At 45.0% G+C, this 22,387-nt stretch overlaps 2 protein-coding genes across 2 annotated transcripts in view; one reads left to right on the top strand and one right to left on the bottom strand.

The window, feature by feature from the left end:
* The window catches only part of INSYN2 (inhibitory synaptic factor 2A), a 58,064-nt gene extending 37,706 nt beyond the window's left edge, over positions 1–20,358 (top strand). The window contains exon 3 of the mRNA XM_027855903.1: positions 20,175–20,358. Within this exon, the coding sequence (XP_027711704.1) occupies positions 20,175–20,358 (184 nt within the window). The remainder of the gene's footprint in view (positions 1–20,174) is intronic.
* DOCK1 (dedicator of cytokinesis 1) overlaps positions 1–22,387 on the bottom strand; it is a 523,683-nt gene that overhangs the window by 350,419 nt on the left and 150,877 nt on the right. The gene's annotated exons all lie outside the window — the stretch shown is intronic.

The following is a 22,387-nucleotide window of genomic DNA, read 5'->3' on the forward strand; positions in this document are numbered from 1 at the left end:
TTCATCTGAGAACTGCCGGTTCATATCCTTTGACCATTTATCAATTGGGGAATGACTTATATTCTTACAAATTTGACTTAATTCTCTATATATTTTAGAAATGAGGCCCTTATCAGAGAGACTGGTTGTAAAAATTCTTTCCAAATTTTCTACCTTCCTTCTAATCTTGGTTGCATTGGCTTTGTTTGTGCAAAAACTTTTCAATTTAATGTAATCAAAGTTATCCATTTTGTTTTTCATAATGTTCTCTATCTCCTGTTTGGTCATGAATTCTTCTGTTTTCCATAAATCTGATAGGTAAACTATTTCTTGCTCTCCCAGTTTGCTTAAAGTTTAGATGAAGAATTAAAGCCATCTATAGTCATATGAAAAATGCTCTAAATCACTATTGATTAGAGAAATGCAGATCAAAACAATTCTGAGGTACCACATCACACCTATCAGATTGGCCAACATGACAAAACAGGAAAATGATAAATGTTGGAGAAGATGTGGGAAAATTGGAACACCAATGCATTGTAGGAGGAGTGGTGAAATGATCCAATCATTTTGGAGAGCAATTTGGAACTATGCCCAAAGGGCTATAAAAACGTGCATACCCTTTGACCCAGCAATAGCACTTCTAGGGCTGTATCCCAAAAAAATCATGCAAATGGGAAAAGGACCCACATGTACAAAAATACTTATAGCAGCTCTTTTTGTGGTGGCAAAGAATTGGAAATTGAGAGGATGCCCATCCATTGGGGAATGGCTGAACAAGTTGTGGTATATGAATGTAATGGAATACTATTGTGCTATAAGAAATAATGAGCAGGCAGACTTCAGAAAAACCTGGAAAGACTTGTATGGACTGATGCTGAGTGAAGTGAGCAGAACCAGGAAAAAGTTGTACACAGTAACAGCCATGTTGTGCGATGATTAATTTTGATAGACTTAACCCTTCTTAGCAATACAAGGATCTAAGACATCTCCAAAGGCCTCACGATGGAAAATGCTAGCCACATCCAGAGAAAGAACTGTGGAGCTTGAATGCAGATGGAAACATACTATTTGCTATTTTTTTTCTTCTGTTGTGTTTTGTTTCCTCTTTCTGGTGGTTCCTCCTATTGGTTCTAATTCTTACCTACAACATCACTAACGTGAAAATACGTTTAATAGAAATGTATATGTATAGAATATATCAAACTGTGTGCCGTCTTCGGGAGGGAGGTGGAGAGGGAGGGGGAGAAAAATCTTAAACTCCAAAGCTTAAAAAAAAAAAAAGAGGTTACTTAAACCTTAAAGGGACTTCAAGCATTTCCCAATGAAGTAACTTCATTTTCCTTAGATAGAAGCGATTGAAAGATAGCTGGACAAAACAGCTCTCAGCATTTGGGGGTTGAAAACCAGCAAACCCCAAGGTGGCCCTAGAAAAAACCAGGAATTTTGGAATAGCGAATAGGATTTTTCCCTTTTTTCTCAAGATGGCATACCTTAGTGTTATTGGGCTCAGTTGTTAAATTCTAATTAAAGACCATCCCAGCATGAAAGAGGATGGAGAGATTGACGCTTACATTTCTTCTTGATGAAATCCCCCCCTTTCCCCCCAGCTTACCATCCACACAACTGTCAAAACAGGCTCTAATCATTTCAGAAAATATTTTAAGGCTCCATTACTAATAGGATCCTTGCACAGAGGAGGCTGAACACTTGCCCCCCACCCTTCTTACTCTTCTCATCTGATGAGTCACACTATTGATAAGGTACCTTTGTTCTGTTTTTTTTTTTTTTCATAAGAGAACAAGGAAAAACACACATAGAAAATTGGTCACTTATTTCTTTGTTTCCTGTGGAGGGCATTTCCAAAGATACTAATGAAACATAATGAGTGTATTCAACCGGACCCATTTCCATGAAAACACTGCAGGTGACCCTTGATTCAACAACAATTTTGGATAAAGGAAACATTTTCTAAAATAATTTATTGGGGACTCAAATTAATTCAAAAAGTGCCTTTACCAAGACTTTACATTGGGCTGACAAACTTTAACATTGCTATTCTATTATCTGATAGGACAGACATCTGGTTCAATATGAAATATTGTGGCCAAGTTTTTAATCAGCCATGAAGACATAAAGGATCGTCTGGGTTTTTTGTTTTGTTTTCTTTTGTTTTCTTTTCTTTTCGTCGGCACCTAGGTGGCACCAGGTCTGGAGTCAGGAAGACCTGAGTTCAAATATGACCTCAGACACTTACTAGCTGTGTGACTCTGGGCAACTCTGTTTGCCTCAGTTTCCTCCTCTGTAAAATGAGCTGGAGAAGGAAACAGCAAACCACTCTAGTATCTTTGCCAAGAAAACCCCAAATGAGGTCACAAGGAGTTGGACATGACTAAAATGACTGAACTACAACAAAATTTTTAGGGTTGCCTGTGGGTTTTTTAAATTTGTTTGTTTCCTTTTCACCAAAACATAATCCACCTCAAAGAGCATTTATGAAGTACCTGCCATCATGAGAATGTATGCTTCTTGAGGGCGAGGCTGCTTTGTCAGCTTTTCCCAACACTGGCCACTTGTCACAAGGTGAGCAAATATTAAAAGCCAGGCTGGGAATACAGAGTCAAAAATGAAATAAGCATCTGTCCTCAAGGGATTTACATTCTGCTGGAGGAGGAGAAAGAACACGTAGAGTCCTTTCAATTCTCACGATTCTTTGAGTGGACAGAATGCCTGAACCCTTGGCCGCTTGAAACTGGTATAAGCAGCCAAGCTTCCCCAAGACTCAGGGAGACCAGAGGGTGTAAATGGGCCTCTTCTACTGTAGTAGTAACTGCAAACTTTTCAAAGGCAAGGAGTTTTTGTGTGTGTCTGTATAGCTCAGCAACTACCAAAGTAGGTTCCTAAACAATTGAGCTCATGTGACCAGAGAAGAGGCAAGCGTGATGGCGGACTGGGCAAAGGGCAGGGCTGTGAGGCTACATAGCAGGTGCAGATGGGCCAATGGCAGGATGCACGTGGTCAGCTCAAAGGTCAGCGCTCCCTGCACAGCCCCTCCCCACTCAGCAGTAAAAATCCCTCTCTTTGAGGCTATTTTGCAAATGTTCTTGGAGTCTGGCCCACAGACCTGAATTCTTTTGACAAGGGTCATTTTCCGTGTCTCCCCGTCTATGATTACACATCCAGAGAATGACAAAGCCCACTTTGTGGGAACTTCAACCAGATTTGATAGCACCAAACACACAAAAGCAGAGCCGAGGGAAAAGGCTCCCAATTTTCTGCAACAAAAGTAAAAGAAGAAAATTGGTGGATGTGTTTCCTCCCAGCAAATATGCAAGCATCACAATCTATTTCCCAAGCTTGAAGAGAGAAAAATCCAAAATCCCCAATCCTCTGCAGTCAGATCAGCGCCAAGGAGATGATAATGCAGAGGGAGAAGCGGGTTCTGATAGTGCCTGATCAAGACAGAGACAAGAACTCCAATACTTCAGCCTAATGAAGTCTTATTGTGAGGAGAGGTAATTGCATTTGTATGCAGAAATTGTGCCAATTTCATCATGTCCAAAGCCCACTTGGAATAAAAGCTCGGCGGTCTTTGTCATTCCCTGATTAGCTTAGAGGAAATGCCCTTTCCATTCCTGCTTAAATTACCATCACTTGTGCATATTAAGTTTGTTACCAACAGGAATTGATGTGGGAGAAATGAGCCTTTTGTCTAACAGTTTGTGTATTACTCTTAGGTATTTACTATGAATTATCCCAGAAAATGAATATAAAATAGGTCTCCTGGTGGGTCAGAAAGGGCAGAAAATACTCTATGGCCCAGTCGCTATCATTCAGGTCAGAGAAAAGAACGATTTTGAAAGACAATCAGTCCCTCCTCAGAAAGGAAGTAGGACAAAGTCAAACACAGAAGTCCCCTCGAAAATGACTTGCACCAGTAACTCCAAGGCTCTCTCTGCTCCCTGGGGTCAGAAGCATCTGATTTCTGATTTTCAGCCTTCGGAGCTTTTAAGATCTTTGGCAGTGTATTCATTCCAATATCACCTCAACAGTAAACTGAAATTGAAGTATCAGGATATTTCTACTGGATCCATTGCTCAAAACATCAGGTAAAAGCCAAGTCAAGGGACAAACTCTGTACCCGCTTAGTGTGGGTGACTTGGCAGCATTTTTAGGCTTCTGGCAAAACTGAAACAATATATGCTGATTTCTAATAGTTGGTGGTCATTAAATATTTAATTTCATGAGAAAATAAATGGAATTCATTTAAAAAATAAATGTCAAATTGTTCTTAAGAGTTAAATATGGCATTCATATTGCCACCACAAAACTTGGAATTGGAATAAATGAAATCCCTTTAGTCAAGGGAATCTCCAGTATAGAAGTTATAACCACTGGAGATAATTGTTATTAACTTGGGCACGTCCTAGGACCAAAGGCTGGAAAAGGCCAGAACGTGGACCCACCAAGGAGAGATGCAGTGGCCATCTGCCCACTTTGACCACTTTCAGCCAGAAATCCTTGGGACACAAATCAAAGCCAATCAAAACATGTATCCACATCTAATAAGCTGTCTTCTACCAGCTGCAAATGGGTCACTCTCAAGATGAGCACAGAGGACAGAGAAAGCAAGAATGTTAGCACATGGTGGCAGCAGTGACCATGGGGCACATGGAACCACCATTGGACTGGGGACCCAGGAGGTCAGGGTTTGGTCCCAGCTCTGCTATTTCACATCCTTTGGGTGTCTTTGACTGTCCTTTCTTCTCAGACAGGATTAACATCCACATCTCTAAAATGAGGACTTTGGCTGTGAAACGTCAGCACAGTGAAGGCACAAACTCAAAATTTTTCAGTTTGTTGCATTGTTCCTAGTGCCTGACCCAATTTCTGACACATAGAAGGTGCCTTACCAATGTTGGGTGATTGATTGCTAAGGTCACAAATTCTCATTTGTAAAGGACAGTGAGCCTTCTCATAGATATCCTCTACTCTCTATCTCTTTATAAAAGCTTAATGTGACCTTGGTTCTAAAGACCGCATAAAAAGGCATCACTTCTGATAATAAGGAGGTGGAAGGTGTCCTGTACTCTGCCCCAGTCAGCACACATCTGGAGGACTGCATTCAGCTCCAAGCGTCCGGTTGTAGGAAGGGAAGAGACAAACTGTGGAAGAGTCAGAGAAGGGCATTCACGGTCATGGGCTCTGGACCCCTGACAGACCAGGAGCCACTGATGGGGCCAGGGATAGTTTGCCAGGAGAACAGAAGACTCGGGGAGGACAGAAGAGAGATTACACTTGGTCTCTTTGGCCTCTAAAGGCCGCACTAAGAGCTGTGGGGGCTCGGGCAGACGTCCTCGTTTGAGGCGATCAGATGACAGATGGTCCATCACTTGGTAAATACTATAGAGAGTTTTGATATTTGGACGGATGATCCCTGCTGACATCTCTGCCAGCTCTGAAATGGCACAAGTCAGTGATTACGTGCTCCAAGTTCTTAAACTGAACCAGAAAACTGAGGGTCCGAAGACCTTAATAAAGATAATGACAAGATCGCCATAGGAACCCTGAAGGAAAACAAATGAGCTCAAGAGTAATTCACTGAGATCCACTGAGATGTCACTGTTTGAATGCTCTGAGTGAGCGTCAGGTCCAATGACAAAGACTGCAGTTCCTCAGCACCAGAATAGACAGGAAAGCCAAGCACCCCTCTCCCAACCTCCAACCTTCTGGTGATAAACCTCTGTTCCTTTGGATAGGCTGGTCATAGGACAGTCTACGCTGGAAGTCTTGCCAGCTAAGGCAGGAGCTACCAGGGCGCTGGCTCCACTGGCAGACCCTGTGGTCACTGGCATGGTAAGAGCATCCAACAGAGGAGGCAATATCATTATCATCATTTCCGTTACCATTAGAAAGATAAACTGCTCAGCTTGGACTCTGAAGCCTCCTTTTCAGCCTGACTGGCCTTGTTATATTTCCTTACACAAACAGTCCATCTCCCCACCTCAGGTAGGCTTGGAATGCCCCAATTCCTCAGCTCCACTTCCTAGAACTCTGATTTCTTTCATGACTCTGCTGAAACATGACCTCACAGAACACTCCGACTTCCCCCTTAAGTACTTTATATTTTAGGGGAGGGGGGCGTAATTTCTGTATATACTTGTCTACATGCACATTGACCCATTGATAGAACACAGCTCCTCAATGTGAGACTGGGACACCGCTGTCTCTGTGTCCCACATACCTGGGGCAGAGTAGATGCTTAGTAAATATGAGCTGCTCTGCGGACTCACTGATAATAATGATACAAGAACACGGGACTTCAGGAAAAAGGACGTAACTCATAGATCTCCAGCTGAAATCAAGCTCAGATGCCATCCTGTCCAACTGCCTCATTTTACAGATGAGGAGACTGAGTTTTCAAAAGACTGAGTGTTTCAGCTGCCCAGTGTCACATGGGAATAAGTAGCAGACCTGAGATTTTAACCCAGGTCCTCAGACTCCAAAACTAGCCCACTTTCCATGGTGTGTTTATCAAGGCGTTCCACAGAAATGAATTTTCTGGACAAAAAAATGCTGATTATTCAGCTTTACCTTTTCTCAGTCCTTTCCTATGACACTTGTTCCTTTTAACTCACTTCCTCCCTTGGCCCGTGTGGCTCTGAATTTTCCTGATTCTTCTCCTGCCTCAGTTTCCTTCATTGGTTTCTTTCCCCCTTTGGCTCTACTGGGTGTCACCTTCTTCCAAAGCTCCATCCTTGTCCTCATTTCTTCTCCATATAGGCTCTCTCCCTTGTTGATCTCCTCCATGGTTCCGACAGTCAATGACTGTTGAATGACCGATGGCCATCTTTAGTCCCAACTCTCCCCTGACCTCCAATCCTACAGCTCTAACTGCCAGTTCCATGACCACCTGGAGGATTCCCCATGGAAACTCTAAACTCCACATGTCCCCAAACCCTTTAGCCCAGTTGGTTCCCCCCTGCTCAGGAACCATTCTATTAATGCCACCACCATCCTCCCAATTCCCTGGAATCAAGCCTTCAGAGTCATCCTAGGCTGTCTGCGCACCCTTCTTCCCATCCTCTGTCAGCCCTAACAATTCTATGTCAACAGCATGGCCATCACACACATTCTCCTTCCCAATCTATCAATGCCTGCTTTGTTCTAGGCCTTGTGACCTGTCCTCCCCATCCCCGGTCCATTCTTCATGTAGCAAGTTGCCAAAATTATCCTCCTCAGGCACAGGTCTGGCCACACCATTCTACATCTCAAAAGCGCCTGTGGTTCTGCTCTGCCTACAAGATGGTATAGATGTTGGTGAGCCTGACATTCGAGGCCTTTCCTAATCGGCTGCCTGCTTACGTTTCGATCCTCTTCACATAACTCGCCTTCACTACTCCTTAGTTCTGGACAAAGCGAGTTGTCACACTCCCTTATGTTGCACTCCCTTCTTCTAATTCCATAACATTTGCTCCTACCCCAAGCCTGAAACCTTCTCCCACATGCCCCCTTTTCTTCCAGGGCCCAACCAATATTCCAGATACTGCATGTCAAACTCCCTCCCTTCTCCTCAGCTAGCAATGACTCTTCCCAAACTGACTCTCACGTATCTCTTACTGATCACTCCCAGACACTAAGCAATCTGGTTTGCACGACATATCAATGTTCCCCACTAGGATCATAGCTCGGGGGTAGCAAGGAACCTGGTCCAACCCCTGCATTTTACAAATGGGAAAACTGAGTCCCAGAAAGGTTAACTGACCGGTCCAGGGTCATGCCGGTAAGCATCAAAGGTGGGATTTGAGCCCAGATTCACTGTACTCTGCCGACTCTGACCCTACAGAACCAAGGTTTCAGGTGACTCGGGGTCAAATTCTGCCTTGTTGGCAAGCCATAGAACTCTGGCAAATGACTGCAAAACCATCTGTAAAATGGGAACGGTGCTTTCATCAGCTCCCTCCCAGGGTTGCTAAGAGGAAAATGCACTGGAAAGCTTAACTTATTCACATGAAAGAATATGATATACAAATTTGAGAATGTTCCACAGGATTCTGCCTCTGAGCTGAAAGAGACTTCAGAAGCCATCTGGTCTGACTGTTAATTTACAGATGAGGAAACTGAGGCAGACAGCTGCTAGGTAGACATTCCCAGTGTCACACAGTATCTAATAAGTATCTAGGGCAGGATTTGAACTCAAGTTTTACTGAATCCAATACAGGGCTCTATCCCTTGTACCACCTGGCTGCCTCAGTTCGTTTCCTGGCTGACTCAGATTGTTTTGCGTTGCCTTGAGGAGGGGCCGTGGGCTGAGTCACTTGCCCTCAAGCAGAACCCAGTACCTGGCACAAGGTACTAACTTAATAAACATTCATTGCCCTGAAGGCTTTTGTATTTTTATTAACAGTGAAGCATCTTCAAGGGATATTGTAGGAAAACGTATCCTGAAACAAAGCAAGAACCACAGCTTAAGTTTGGCAGGTGATTTAGTGCCCCTGTCCGCACTCAAAAGCAGCACAGCCCTCCTTCTAGCCTCCCCCTTTGGTGGGAGCTGTGTCTTCTCCCTGCGGGGGGGTAGTTCCCTCGCTCAAGCTAGCAGTCACCCCGTCCGCCATCATCTGTTATCATCTAATTGGCTGTGAGCTAGACACTGGATAACATAGCGTGTGAAGAACTCCTTGTACAGCTAGAGTAAATAAACACTGACTGAGAGCCTGTGGGCTCTGGCTGTAGGAAGCTAAGGGGTACACCTTAGTGGTGGGAGGATCAAACAAGGAAACTGAGGCTCCTCGAGGTAAAGGAATTGGCTCGCCTAAGTTGACACCAGCAGTTAGGAGCAGAGCCTACATTAGAAACCAGGCAGTCCCTTGCCCTCCCTCCCTGCCTGGGATGCTTTCAGCTGATCCAGGTCGCCCTGGGTTAAGAGATCCTGGGGAATCAAATAACAGGGGAAAGAAGAAAAAGCATTCCTTTCAATCAAATTATCCGAACATAGTCATTCTTCTTGGAACAGAATTTTTGAATAATGTAAATGCAAATAACCCAAGTAGGTAGATCCTCCAATGAGAAACATGAAGGACTTTTCACTCAGAGGCTGGAGAGAACAGAACTGGGGATGTTTTCCAAAGAGTGAGTAAAAGATGAGCCAAAGAGCATTTACCAGAGTTCAATTTATTTAATGTGACCTTAGGCATACATTTCATAGCTGGCTACAAAAGCCACTTCATCTACCCAGTTACAGAGGCAGAAACCTCATCTCTCCAGGCTAAGCAGTATTTAAATATAGATACACACATACACATATATGTATGTATGTATATGAATTCCTCCTAGGTATTGAATTACTAAATAGGGAGCAGCCCAACCCAAAGAACAGGGTGCCACTGACCTCTACCTGGGAAAAGGAATAAAGCATGGCACCACTACACACTGATAAGGAGCATCTTACAAGCGGATTAGGAGGTGAGAGTCATTCACTGGCTAACTGGATGGTGAGTTATATGTGAAGGAAATCTGGGAAGGCTTCCGGGAGGAGGTGTCAATGGAAGTCAGTCTTGATGGAAAAGGAAAATGTCAGCAGGTGACTATGAGAAGAGAGTGGCTTCAAGGCAAAAAGCATAGCCCACATGAATGCCTGGTGAGGGAGGCGACATGTCAACAGCAGGAACTGCTCGCTGGCCAATTTGAGTACAAAATGGAGACCGTAAAGGGGACCCCTGTGAAATGACTCAGAAGAGGGAAGCTGGAGCCACAGGGAGAAAGGCTAAAAATTGGGAATCATATCCAAAAGTCTATGGGAAGAGACTGGAGGCGTCTGAGGTGTTACACGCTCACTTCTCGTATCTGGAAGATTATTTCGGCAGATGTCAGATGAATGGATTGGAGAAGACTGGCCACAGTTCAGAACAGGAGAGTCAAGTCTGTCATAACCGTGTGGGCAGGAGGTGAAAAGGATCTGAACGGAGGGAGCACATGAGGAATAGAAAGGAGGAGGAGCCTGGACAGGAGACAGACCGTAGGGGTCACATCAATGACCTTGGCAGCTGCTTGGGTCTAGCGGAACAGAAAGGAAGGAGTCCAGCTGAGGGACCTAGCAAACTGATGAAAGTACTGCATCCATGACTGTGTTTCACCATGAAATGAGGCAACGTTGAAAGCATTCAGAAAGTAGTTGTGAGTATGAACTCGACCAAAAAAATAAATTGAAGGAACAAGGCCTCTCCAGGTAGGGAAGAGAAGACTAAGGCCTTGCAATTGTCTGGTCCAGAAAAGAAATGGAATTGTGGTTTGATGGAAGATCCAGAATGGGAAATCATGGCCTTGGACCAGGTTAGGCAACTATGTTTAGTTAAACCTCAGAGGGAAATATTCTGACAAATGTCTATCCTGGCAGCTCATTAACTTTCTAAGCAACAACGCCAGAAGATCACATTTCTGTAAAGATCTTCACAGTTTACAGAGCTCTCTACAGTTTACCCAGCATTTTCCTCACTAGGGCCCAGACCCTGAAAGTATTATTAAGGGCAATGCACACACCAGCTAATCACGGCTCAGAGCACCTAGGTCGCTGTCATTTGCCAAGTAAATGGAACAAAGAGGAGTCCGAAACCCAGTGTTCTTCTGACTCTGGCTTCTACCCATTGGTTTCCCTACCCTATGTCACCTCTCCAAGATGACAGGAAATAAGTTGGAAGATTTCCTTTGCAGATTAAGATCCTATCAGATTCTCTGCCCTCCTCAACTGTTGAGAGTCCTGGTTCACTGTAAATTATCTGCCCTTTGCCAGAACTTTAGAAGGAAAATTCTATTTGCTTCTCCCATCCAGCCTGCCAGACTGACAGTCTGAGTCCCATCACCATCTCTATTTTACAAAGGGGAAACTGAGGCTGAGAAAATCAATCAAGCACTTAACTAAATCAATTAAAGACCGGAGAAAAAGCATCAATAGTCCCAGGCTTCAAGTCTAACAAGACAGACAAGGATTATCTCAATAGAAACATTCATGATACCCAGAAGGCAGATACAAGAACATCTTTGAGGAAGGAAGGCACCAGAAGCTGGGGAGTGGGAGGGAGCAGGCAGAATAAATACTCAAGGTCTCCTTCGGAAGCCAAGTGAAAGGAAGGATCACACAGAGAGGGAGTGACTAAATCAAGGCTGGAATCTAAGTCTTTTGAATGCCCATCCAGTGAAATAGGAGCTGTTTCTTCCATTTAAAAATGGTAAAAATACAAGAGGAAATATGAACTGTCACTCTACAAATATAGTATGTCCTCCTGCAGTTGAGGCCACTGAGGCAAAAGCACAGGGAGTCTGCCTGGATCAAACCAATGCAGACTCATCTGTTTTTGGTTTTTTTTAAAGAATACAAACATGAATTATGACCACTGCATCCTCCCCCTCTCCCCATCCCGTGCACCAAGATGACGTGCTGTGGGAGACTTGGAAAGAAAATGCACCAGACCAATAAAGGAATAGCCTCCAAGGTTCCTCCTGACCCCTGCCCACATCTGCTGGGGATCAGACGAACACGGAACACCGCAGCATGGCCATGGCACCTCTGCAGCCCAGCCTTACGAGACGAGCATTTTCCTAGAGCTTTAAATTCAGAACGCAAACATGGCCCATCTGTCTCTGACTCCACGGGATAAGCCTTTGGCTGGAACTGTACTAAGAATGTCATTCCAACAAGGCAGAGCAGCCGTGTGGGCTCTTAAGAGTAGGGATGAACTGTTCCAGAAGGGGGAAAAAAAAGTGAGCCTCCTTCCAAGCCTTCTGTGGTCGCTGGTGTGGTACTGGGCTGGGAGGAGACTCATGGGAAACGAGGTTTCCTGTTCATAACCATAAATCGAAATGCTGTAAAGGCTTTAAGATCTAACGGGACTTCAGAACCCATTGAGTATAACCTGCTCATTTTACAGAGAGAGAAACTGAGGACTAAAAGGGAACAAAGACTGTAAGGACCACAGGAGGGAGTTGGAGCCCGGTCCTCTGTCCCCAGGGCCAGAGCCCACTCACTCACAATGAGTCACTTGAGGCCCACAGAGGTCAGGTGGAAAGAAGAAGTAGAGTGAGAAAGTCCCAAGTCAAAGCCTGGTCCAGGAGTCACGTTGGAGGAAGGGGGGTGGAATAAATGATAGTGAAGACCCCCAGCTCTAAGTCAAGATCATGAAGGCCGGTTCCGGGTGTTACTGATGTGTCTACCCCTGAAACTAAGGCAGCAGCAGAAAAGGAGGTTGGCATGATCTGAAGGGGCAGAGCCTAAAGGATAGAGGGGGAGGTTAATAGCAGACTCCTGTCCCCAGCTGTCTGACTGGACAGCCACTTTACCACATGCCTGACTAGGTCCCTTTGAGCAGGTAACACGTCTGTGCTTAAGTAGTCTCTTGCATTCCCGGGCTGAGGGAGCATTTGGAGAAGGCCTAACGCCCTGCTCTTCTGGGGACTACATCCTGGGTAAGTCCAATTGACTTCACTGCTCTTAAGGAGTCGTTCCCATTTCTCTGGTTGCTTTTCCATGATTTCGACTCTGCTCCCCATTTCCACCATCTTGTCTCTGGCCAGGCTTGGTTGACCGAGGCGAGGGAAGTGCACAGATTTGTCTTTTGCCACCTAGTTTTACCAAGCCATTAAGGAGCATTCTCTGCCTTAAAGATAAAATGATAACAGGAGTCATGAAATGCGACCTGTGAATTTGGACCCTCCCACTATGGCTCTCACAGGGCGGCTGATCTCATCCGGGGGCAAAAGTTCCCTTCTTTTGCCATTTATCCATGAAGACCAAAGGACCTCTAGTGCCCATGAGCAACAGAGCCGGGCCAGATTATTAACTCTCTGGTCCTTCCATTGCTTGTCAGCTGTCTCCAACTCTAATGAGTGAGTTGAGTGCAGGGCTACGTGGACCCCCAGGGATTCACTGGCAGGAAGCAAGGTGTCATTGAAATCCGTGTTATTTGGGATTGATGCTTTTTGAATCTATACTAGAAGGTCCTTCTGATTTCAGGGGGAGGGAGGATACAGCCGTACATGCTGGGACGCAGAGTTGTTTGCTGGTATTAGATTCAAACGTCTTCTAAAGCTGAAATTTCTTACTCCATGCAAAACTGCAATGAGAAATGAAAATCTGCCTTTCCAGATCAAGTCTGGGGATTTAGTTCACAAAGATTCCACTTAGATTCTTCCATGATTACATGGTTCTAGAGTGTGATTAATTACTTAATAACAGGATATTCCATGTAGTTGCTTAATGGAAAGTCAATAATTAGAGGTCCCCAAATTGCACTAAGACAAGAAATGCAAGCTCTTAGCTGTGCTAATTCTAGATTAACTGAACAACACTGAAATGAGCACACATTTGAAAGGTATGTCCATGTTATCCATTTGTCCAAGGAAAATTCTGTAAACATTTTTTTTTCCAACAGTATCATCTTAAGTAATATATATCATCACGAGTTCAAGGTAAGAATTGAACTGAATGGAATATCCCAACTGCAGATTTCTTGTCTTTAGGCAGTCTGTCATTTATCACAGCTGAACCCATCAGAGGTAGAAGAGAGTTCAGCGGCCATCAAATCCAATCTGTTCCTGGACCAGAACCCCTTCCACAGCATTCCAAACAAGGGGCAGCCAGTCTTTGCCGGAACATACCCAAACAGGGAAAGCCCATGTCCACGGCCCTTCCAGAGGCAGCCACTGTCACTTTGGGATAGCTCTAACCATTATACAACAAGAATTTATTAAGCACCTACTATATTCTACCATATACTAGACAATGCAATAAGTGATGGGGATGCAAAGACAAGCAAAACAGTCTTTTCTCTCAAGCAGCTTACAGTCTAAAGAGGGAGCTATCATGTGTGTGTATATATAGGTGTATAAAGATACATACAAAGCAGATACAAGGTAACATCGGAAGGGAAAAAACACTCGAAGCTAGGGAAAGAAAGAAACATTGCGTGCGTGGAGCAGAGAAACGTGTAAAAAGATGAGAAAGGAAGGAGGCAGGAGGCAGTTATGAAGAGGCATAAAACCACAAAGAGTTTCCATTTGATCCCGAGGGTGGCAAGGAGCCACGGGAGTTACCAGGGTAGGACGACACAGCCAGCCCAGAGGCAGAGAAAGTAATTAGGAGCTGGCTGTAAGGGTCTGGGTGAGAGCAGGTAGGAATAGGTGAATGATAAGAAGGGGACATATGTGAAAAATGTTGTAAAGATGGAAATAGAGAGCATGCCAGGGGAGAGAGAGAGGTGGTGAATGATGATGCCCAGGCTGTGAGACAGGCTGAAGAAGAGGATGGTGGTCACGCCCTTGAGGATGACAGAGAAGTTTGGAAGAGGGCCGGTTTTGGGAAGAAAGAAAATAAACGAGTTCTGAAGAAACCTATTGTGTCTGAGATGCCAATAGAGTGTTCAATCTGAAATGTCCAATAGGCAGTTTGTGAAGCAAGAGTGGGGCTCAGGAGAAAGACATAAGCTGGCTCTATAGATCTACGAGTCATCTACATAGAGATACAGAGATGATCATTGAACAAAGCAAGCAAAGAAAATGTAGGGATGAGGGGGAGGAAGGGAAGGAAGGAGGGAGGAAAAGACAGAGAGAGAAAGGGAAGGAGAGAAAGAGAAGAGAGGGAGAGGGAGAAGGAGAAACAGACAAAAAGAGAGAGATGAGAGTGCCGGATACTCTGTCCTCAAGGATCTTACATTGTAATGGGGAACAGTAACACATAAAGAAGAGCTCGAGGAGGTGGAAGAAAAGTGGTAAGGGGGAGGGGGAGGGGCAGCTGTCAGTCAGTCAATAGTCACTCGATAAACATTATTGTGCACCTACTATGTGCCAGTCACTAAGCTAAGTCCAAAGAGTGGAGTGGAGTCAGGAGTCAAGTGGAGAACTGTTAGGACCTCTCCAGAAATGGTGGCCTAGTCGGGTAGACCCCACTCTGGAGGCGGGTCAGAAGAGACAGAGAGTTCCCCAGAGAAAGCAGGACAGCATTAGGGGACACTCAGTGGGAATGGAAAGGACGTGGGTGACCATCCAGCAAAGGAAGCTGAGGAGTGGCCAGATAGGTCGGAGGAGAATCACAGAGGAGAAGTGGGTTGAAAATTGAGGGCAGTAAGCCTCCAAGAGGAGAAGGTGTCAGCAATATCAAAGGCAAGAGAGAGGGTCAAGAAGGTTGAGGATTGAGACAAGGTCACAGATCTGGTCATTAAGAGATCACTGCATCATTGTAACTTTGGAGAGGGCAGTTCCAATTGCGTGACGAATTCCGAAGCCAGACTGCAAGGGGTTTAGAAGTGACGGGAGGGGAGGAGTAGAGGCATCGGCTGTATCACCTGGCAACAGCTTTTTAATAGGAATTTCGTTGAGAAGAAAGGAGCTACAGAACACCACCTTGGGGGAATGAAGGTTTATCTGTTTTAGGCTGGAGAAGACGGGCACGTGTGAAAGCGGCAAGGAAGGAATTCCAAGATAATAGGAAGAGGCTGAAGCTAAGAGACAGTGGAGAGGAGACGGAAATCTGCTGTGCCCTCAGCTGGCATTTTCTACTGGAATGAACAGCGTGTCCACCCATAACCAGAGGAAAAAAAATACATAAAGCAAATATCAGATCATTTCAGAGGAGGCGGAATGAGCATGTGGTGGGATGTGAGGCCAGAGCTGAAATTGCTTTAACCTGATACTAAAAATGTAAGACAGTAGCCAGGATGGCCAAGGGTCTGGAAATCATCATGCCTTAGGAGAAGTGGTTTAAAGAACTGGAGATGTTTAACCTGGAGAAAGGGAGATTCCAGAGGCATGCTCACTGGCTTTCAAGCACTTGCAGGGGGGTCAGGGAAAGGAGGGACTAGATGCATCCTGTTTGGCCCAGGGTGGGGCAAAAGGAAGACCAATAGTGCCCCCCCCACCTTAGACTTTGATGTCAGGAGGTTTCCCAACAACGAGAGACGTCCTAAGCAAAAGGAAATGGGCTGCCCTGGGACCGAGTGGGCTACCCCTAGCTAAAGGTTTTCTTTTATTTGTTTTTTTTTTGTTTGTTTATTTGTTTTGGTAAGGCAATTGGGGTTAAGTGACTTGCCCAGGGTCACACTGCTAGTAAGTGCGTCAAGTGTTTGGTCTGAGGCCGGATTTGAACTCAGGTCCTCCTGACTTCAGGGCCAGTGCTCTATCCACTGTGCCACCTAGCTGCCCCTAAAGGTTTTCAACAACGGTTGGAAAGTAGTACAAGGAACTCTGGTTTAGCCACTGGTTAACCTTGGTGTTCTCTGAAGAGGAGCTATTATTCTATAACTCTTTAGATCTATACTCTCACAACTTCAGACTGACAATAACAGCCTTGGAAGGGACCTCTCAGATGACATCTAGTGCAACCTGAATCAGAACAAGCATCCCACCTGTTCCCCATTCCACCCTCAAGGGCCAAGGTGAACAAGCCTAATTCACCTTGATGTGCTTTCCTACAGTTGAACAAGAGGACGTATCCACCCAAGTCTTCTCCCCCTCAGACTAAACAAGCCCTGTTCCTTCCATTGAACCTTGTGTAGTATGGATCTCATAGCACATAAAAGACGGGAAGAAATAACGAGCCCTAATCAGCAAAATGGAGTCTACAAGAGATACCTCCATCGGCCCTCCGTGCTGTCGGGAAAGCCCCATCGCTGCCCCTTCTTCTGAGTGTTTGACTGGAAGATGAAATTGCACACCATATCTGAGCTATCACAAATTCTTAATTAGGAGAATATGAACTAACGAGTTTTTGCTTCACTTGAATTTTACTTTGACTAACGGAGGTCCTTGGGAAATCTGGAGATGTTTTCATTAACATTTCTTGATTTAGGAACCCAGAAAGCTTCCTCTTTCTCAGGGAGAGAAGCACAGGGGCAAATACTGTTCTTTTGTTTTCTTCCTCTTCATGAAACTCCAAACTGTGCAGACTATTCCTTCCAGCTCACAAAACATTAGAAGTCTGAAAGTGTGAGGGTGCTACGTGGACAAGTCAACACAATTTGGGCAGATTGAGCCAATACATCGATTGGTTTTGCTAATCTACTTCTGTGTAGGGAACATTCTATTAGGGGTGAAAGTCATTAGGAAGTGACATCAATGATGGCCGGGGAGAGGCAGAGAGAGAGAGAGAGAAAGAATATTTTTAAAGTTAACGATGCCACATAAAAATGAAGAAAACTCATGCTGAAATCCTGCCCATATCGAACAACAATGACCTCATCAAAAGCTGATAGCTCTTTAAGGCTGCCAGGGCACATTCTTCAAGTCGGTTATGAGAGAGAAGTAAAGTACATATACTTATCACCATTTTAAAGGTGAATAGACTGAGCCTAAGTAGATTTCCTCATTGTCACTTGGGTAGGGGGAATTTACTTGAATCCCCCGTTATGTGGGTTTCTATCAGCTGTTTTCCTTAAAAAAGGACTTAGAACATGATCAAGGCGAACTTGTCTCAGGGGACTAAATCTCCAGTCCTTGATATCAATTTCTGGCTGTGTGAGGGTTTTTTCTTTTTTTGGTTTTGTTTTACAAGGACAGGAGGCACTCCAGCCCCTCAACGATGCTTGGATGCTGGACCACTGTGGACCACTTTGGGGAAGGGGAGCCGTGCTCAGATGAATTCATTTCCAGGGTTCTTGCTTAACTGTCTTGGCTAAATCACTGTCCTTCTCTTCGCTGCTCCACAACTTAGGAGGGTCTCATGCTCTTCCAGTATCAAACCTAAACCGCCAGGAGAACAGTCCAAGCCGTGTCAGCCTCCAGCAGTAACACAGCCAGTGTCTGAAGCAGCACTGCTCTCCATCCCGGGCTCCTGATGCCGAGTCTCAGCTCCTTCCCGCTACGTCACGCTGCCATGAAACTAGGAAGGGGGATGGGGACAGGGGAGAGAGGCAAGAGGGAAAAATAAGCGGGACAACAGTTTTAGACTCAGTTTCCTGGTGAATTGTGACATGGGATAACGTAGTGGCTGATAAAGATCCTGGTGTGATCCAGCTGCACTGAGGGTGGGCAGGCACGTCATTCCACCAGAGGAGGTGAAGGCAAAGAATTTTCCCAACCCATTGGTTCAGACTTGATTGAGCAGCCCAGCCTGGGATCATGTTTCAGGAGCAGTTCTGTTGGTCCTCTAAAGAAGGCAGGCAGAGCCAGTGACATCCTCTCTGTAAGGCCAATGTCTTCCATCCTCATTGGTTAGAAACATCACAGGAAGCAAAGATAATCTGGAGAGGCTGGGCATCACCTTTGACTACAAAGCACACGTGAACATGGAGCTCTCGTGGGTCTAGGTCACCATCCCCCCTACGTGTCCAAAGCAGAGGACCCCATTCCAGTGCAAGTCACCTCATCTGGTGGGACTGGACAGGCTTTCACTGGCCTGCATATGTTGCAGGTAATCACGATTATAGCTGATGTCTACAGAGAGAGCATCCCCGTTTAAAACACACTTTACATGTAGTCAAATTGGGTGATTAAGTCAGTCATGAAGACCCTACTCGGCAGGTCCCTGCAGACCCTGTCTCAGAAGGCTCGTGGGAGGGACAGACACTCCACGTGAATTCAATGAGCATCATTTCAAAGCCTTGCCACGTGCCAGGCACTGTGCTATAGCCAGAGGATGCCAAAAAGTCACTGCTCTCTAGGAACTGATACTCTGTTGCAGGGGGTGGGAGGGATGGCAAACATTTGCCCAGATAAACGAACACAAAGTGCCTGCCCAGTCCTACCTGTCTGTTTGCAGAAGGGGAAAGAACTAACAGGTATTTGTTATGCTAGACAGTGCACAGTGATAGGGGTATGGAGACAAAAAGAAAAACTCCCCTGGCCTCAAAGAACTTACAATCTAACATAGGAAATGGCACATCCTCAGATGAATCTTTGCAAAACACAAGGTAACTATGAGCACATCGGCTCGGTGCTAGGCACCACGCTAGGCAACGCAGACACAGATACGAAGAAGGAAACAATCCCTCCTCGGCTGCACTGAGATCACATTCTAAGCACAAGAAAGGGTCTGTGGAGGGAGGGAGGTTCTCAACCCCTGGAGTCAGCTGCTCCTACTGCAGCCCAGAGTAATGACGTGGAATAAACACTAGAAATAGTGCCATGATCATAATGTGGGGCTGGGGGCTGGATGGTGGAGAGACTTTGCGGGGTGGGGGAATAGTGAACGTTTAAAGGCAGTGGTCAGTAATCTGGCATGGTCATTATGACATTGTTTCTCTATCATAACAAGAGGATGTTTCAAAGGGAAACCACAGAGGGTCATTTCACGTAATTACTAGACCAGGACATCTGGCTCTCGCCCATCTATATTTAGGAAGCAGATATTAAGAGTACATTGTGATTCATTTCCATCACAGGGCTGGGGAGATGGTGCCATGATGATGATAAGTGCTTTCTTATTATGCAGCTGACATTTTCTAATTTCGTTCCCATACTAGGGTCAAAGGATCCCCTTGAAGTGTAGTGGGTGTGGGAGAAAGAACACTGGGCTAAGGAGATAATGAGATTTGCTTCTCCTTTATGACCCCCGGCTGCTGGGTGGCCCCGACCTAAGCAAGCCTCAGCTCCTTCATTTTTCTATGGAGAAAAGAATCCTGAAGAACCTGGTCAGAGGATGGTCAAGAAGGCCAAGGGAGGTGACAAGTGAGAAGTGTGGCATGTTATCCTTAAGCTGCTTTCCCTAGATAGCTTCCAGATCTTTAAAGTGCTTGCTTGTGGCTCTCATTTTACTCCGATTATCAAGAGTTTTATATTCCAATATGTTTTATATTCCAAAAGTGTGTGTGGGAGGGGGGTGCGTGTTTACGTGAGTATGGATGAGTTTGTTTGGATATGTGCATTTGTTTGTGGGTGGGGGTGGTGGGGGGGGGATCTCGTTCTTTCATTTACAGTTTAACTTTTTCCTCTTTACAAACCTATCTAATGCCTTGAAAAATGCCACACTGAGTTTACAAGGGTAAGAAATCAAAGCATATAGCAAATTAGGTTCCATCCCAACAAAATAATTTCCCATGCACTTCCACAATATTGAAAGCCAACCATAAACATGCTTAAAAACATATATTTTTGGAACCCAGTCAACCAATAATCCCTCTTAACCTAAAAAGGCTTCATGAGTTTGAGCTGTAGTGACTAGTGTCTAGTGTAGACGTGACTCGGCACTCAATGTCTTCCTCTCTTTCACTTTTTAGTGTGGAACTGGATTTTAAGCAGCAAGAAGATAAGCTCCAGCCAGTTCTGAGAAAACTTCATCCTATTGAGGAAACTCAGGTCGCACCCTTGCCTTATTCTCCGGAGACTTATCCCTCCGCTCCCAAGCAAAAATCCAAAACTGAATCCAAAAAGCATGGAAGATGGAGACTCTGGTTCCTTTAACAAAGCCACTGAATCTGGAGTCTAAAGGCCACCATCTTGAAAACACACTGGAATGGAGTTATCCCTTTCTTCAAAGGATCCCAATCAATTGAACAAGTGCTGTCGTTGGGGCAACACCCATCTCTCACCACGCTTACCAAAAAGGCCTTTTTACTTAACAGATAATGAAGGCAAGGGATTAACTTCAGACCTGGCCCACTTCTGTCTGCAGTTCACTGCTGTGTGATGGGAAATGGGAAATGAAACGTACGTGGTCAAAGATGACAGCTAAGTAAAACCCTTCACCCATTCCCCAGACCTGCTCAAGAAATGGTGGGCAGGCTGTCATTCTGTACACAGCAGAGAAACTCACATTAGTTTCCAGCCTTTATTTTTCTGAAATACTAATGAGAAGAAAAAAGCAAGCCTTACGTTGGCACGGGACTTCATTTTTACATTTAATTTTGCAAACAAGCAGGGGGTGAGTGCAATTTTCAGCACACAAAATTCTGGAGAAAGCACAATTTTTTTCAAGTGGTCGGAGACCATGAATACTCTCTAAAATGTGACTCTGTGTATATCTGCCTTCATGTGCTGTAGAGTTAAGCCAAGTGATCCCATCTCTGTGTCTCGTCAACGGCACCCGTCGAGCATCTTCTTCATCTCCAGACCGATGACATGTTTACTGCTCATTTCCCAACTGGCGAGCAGCCACGAACCCGCCCAAAGTCAGGACACGCCTTTAATCACTGCAAGTTGACAGGGTCAAAGCTATGGGACACTGAGCTTTCTTAGAACTCATTTTTAATCTTTTTGGTACCCAAAGGCCAAATAATCAATTCTGGCAAGAAGCTGAAAACCACCTATTTAGAGATAGACAACGAAGACCACGGTTACTGAGGCATCACGGGCATTCTGTTGCCTCGGCTGAAAACGTTTTTGTAGGCTCTCTTCAGATATACTGTATGCCGATGTAAAAGCAGCCAGAGGTTTTATATTATTTGTTAAGCTTTGTAACAACTGTTGATGACCTGACAGTCTCCAAGAGAAACACAGTGCATTCTAGCTTAGCGGCCTCAACGGACAAACATCATCGCCACTTAATCTAGTAGGAAGCTGTACTCACTGACATCCTTAGGAAAAGCTGTGAATCAAAAGTTTTTAGGTATTTTTTAAATAAACAAAGACACTTGGAATCCTTTCTTGGTTACACATGACAATGGAAATCTTCTTTTATTTTTTCACTCATTCTTTGCACCTTTACAGCTCTTTTTATAACCACCAAATCCCCTGGTCGTCATTAACTCTTGTCTGTCAAAGCCTTGCTTGTCATAATAGGAACTAGGGATCTCATTTCTCCTTTTTGTACACTGAAATAATTGTGAACAGTGTGCTGCTCACACAACCAATGCGCATCCCTTCCAGATGGAGATAAGCCAGGGCTCCAACGTGAATGCTTCTGCCTTTACATGTTCCAATATGGTCCCAGTGATGGGCAGTATGTTTTTTAGCTGAAGAAAAACCTAGCTGCAGTTCATTACCAGCTTGGCTGGAGGGTAAAGAACTTATATAGGCTCAGCAATTCATATAGTTCCTCAACTAAGTCTTTATGGGGTTGTGATCCACATCAATGGAGGGAATGGCAATGCTAGTGATGCCACAGATCCTTAGTACTATTGGAGCACAGCTAGAAAAAACAGTTGGAAGGAAGGGAGAGAGGGAGGGAGGGAGGGAAGGAAGGAAGGAAGCAAGGAAGGAAGGAGAAAAAGGAAGGAGGAAGGAAGGAAGGAAGGGAGGGAGGGAGGGAGGGAGGAAGGAAGGAAGGAAGGAAGGAAGGAAGGAAGGAAGGAAGGAAGGAAGGAAGGAGGAAGGGAGGAAGGAGAAAAAGGAAGGAAGAAGGAAGGAATCAAGGAAGGAAGGAAGGAGAAAAAGGAAGGAGGAAGGAAGGAAGGAAGGAAGCAAGGAAGGAAGGAGAAAAAGGAAGGAGGAAGGAAGGAAGGGAGGAAGGAAGGAAGGAGAAAAAGGAAGGAAGAAGGAAGGAAGCAAGGAA

The sequence above is a fragment of the Vombatus ursinus genome, unplaced genomic scaffold (assembly GCF_900497805.2).
Source record: "Vombatus ursinus unplaced genomic scaffold, bare-nosed wombat genome assembly UNPS02011353.1, whole genome shotgun sequence".
Lineage (NCBI taxonomy): Eukaryota > Metazoa > Chordata > Mammalia > Diprotodontia > Vombatidae > Vombatus > Vombatus ursinus.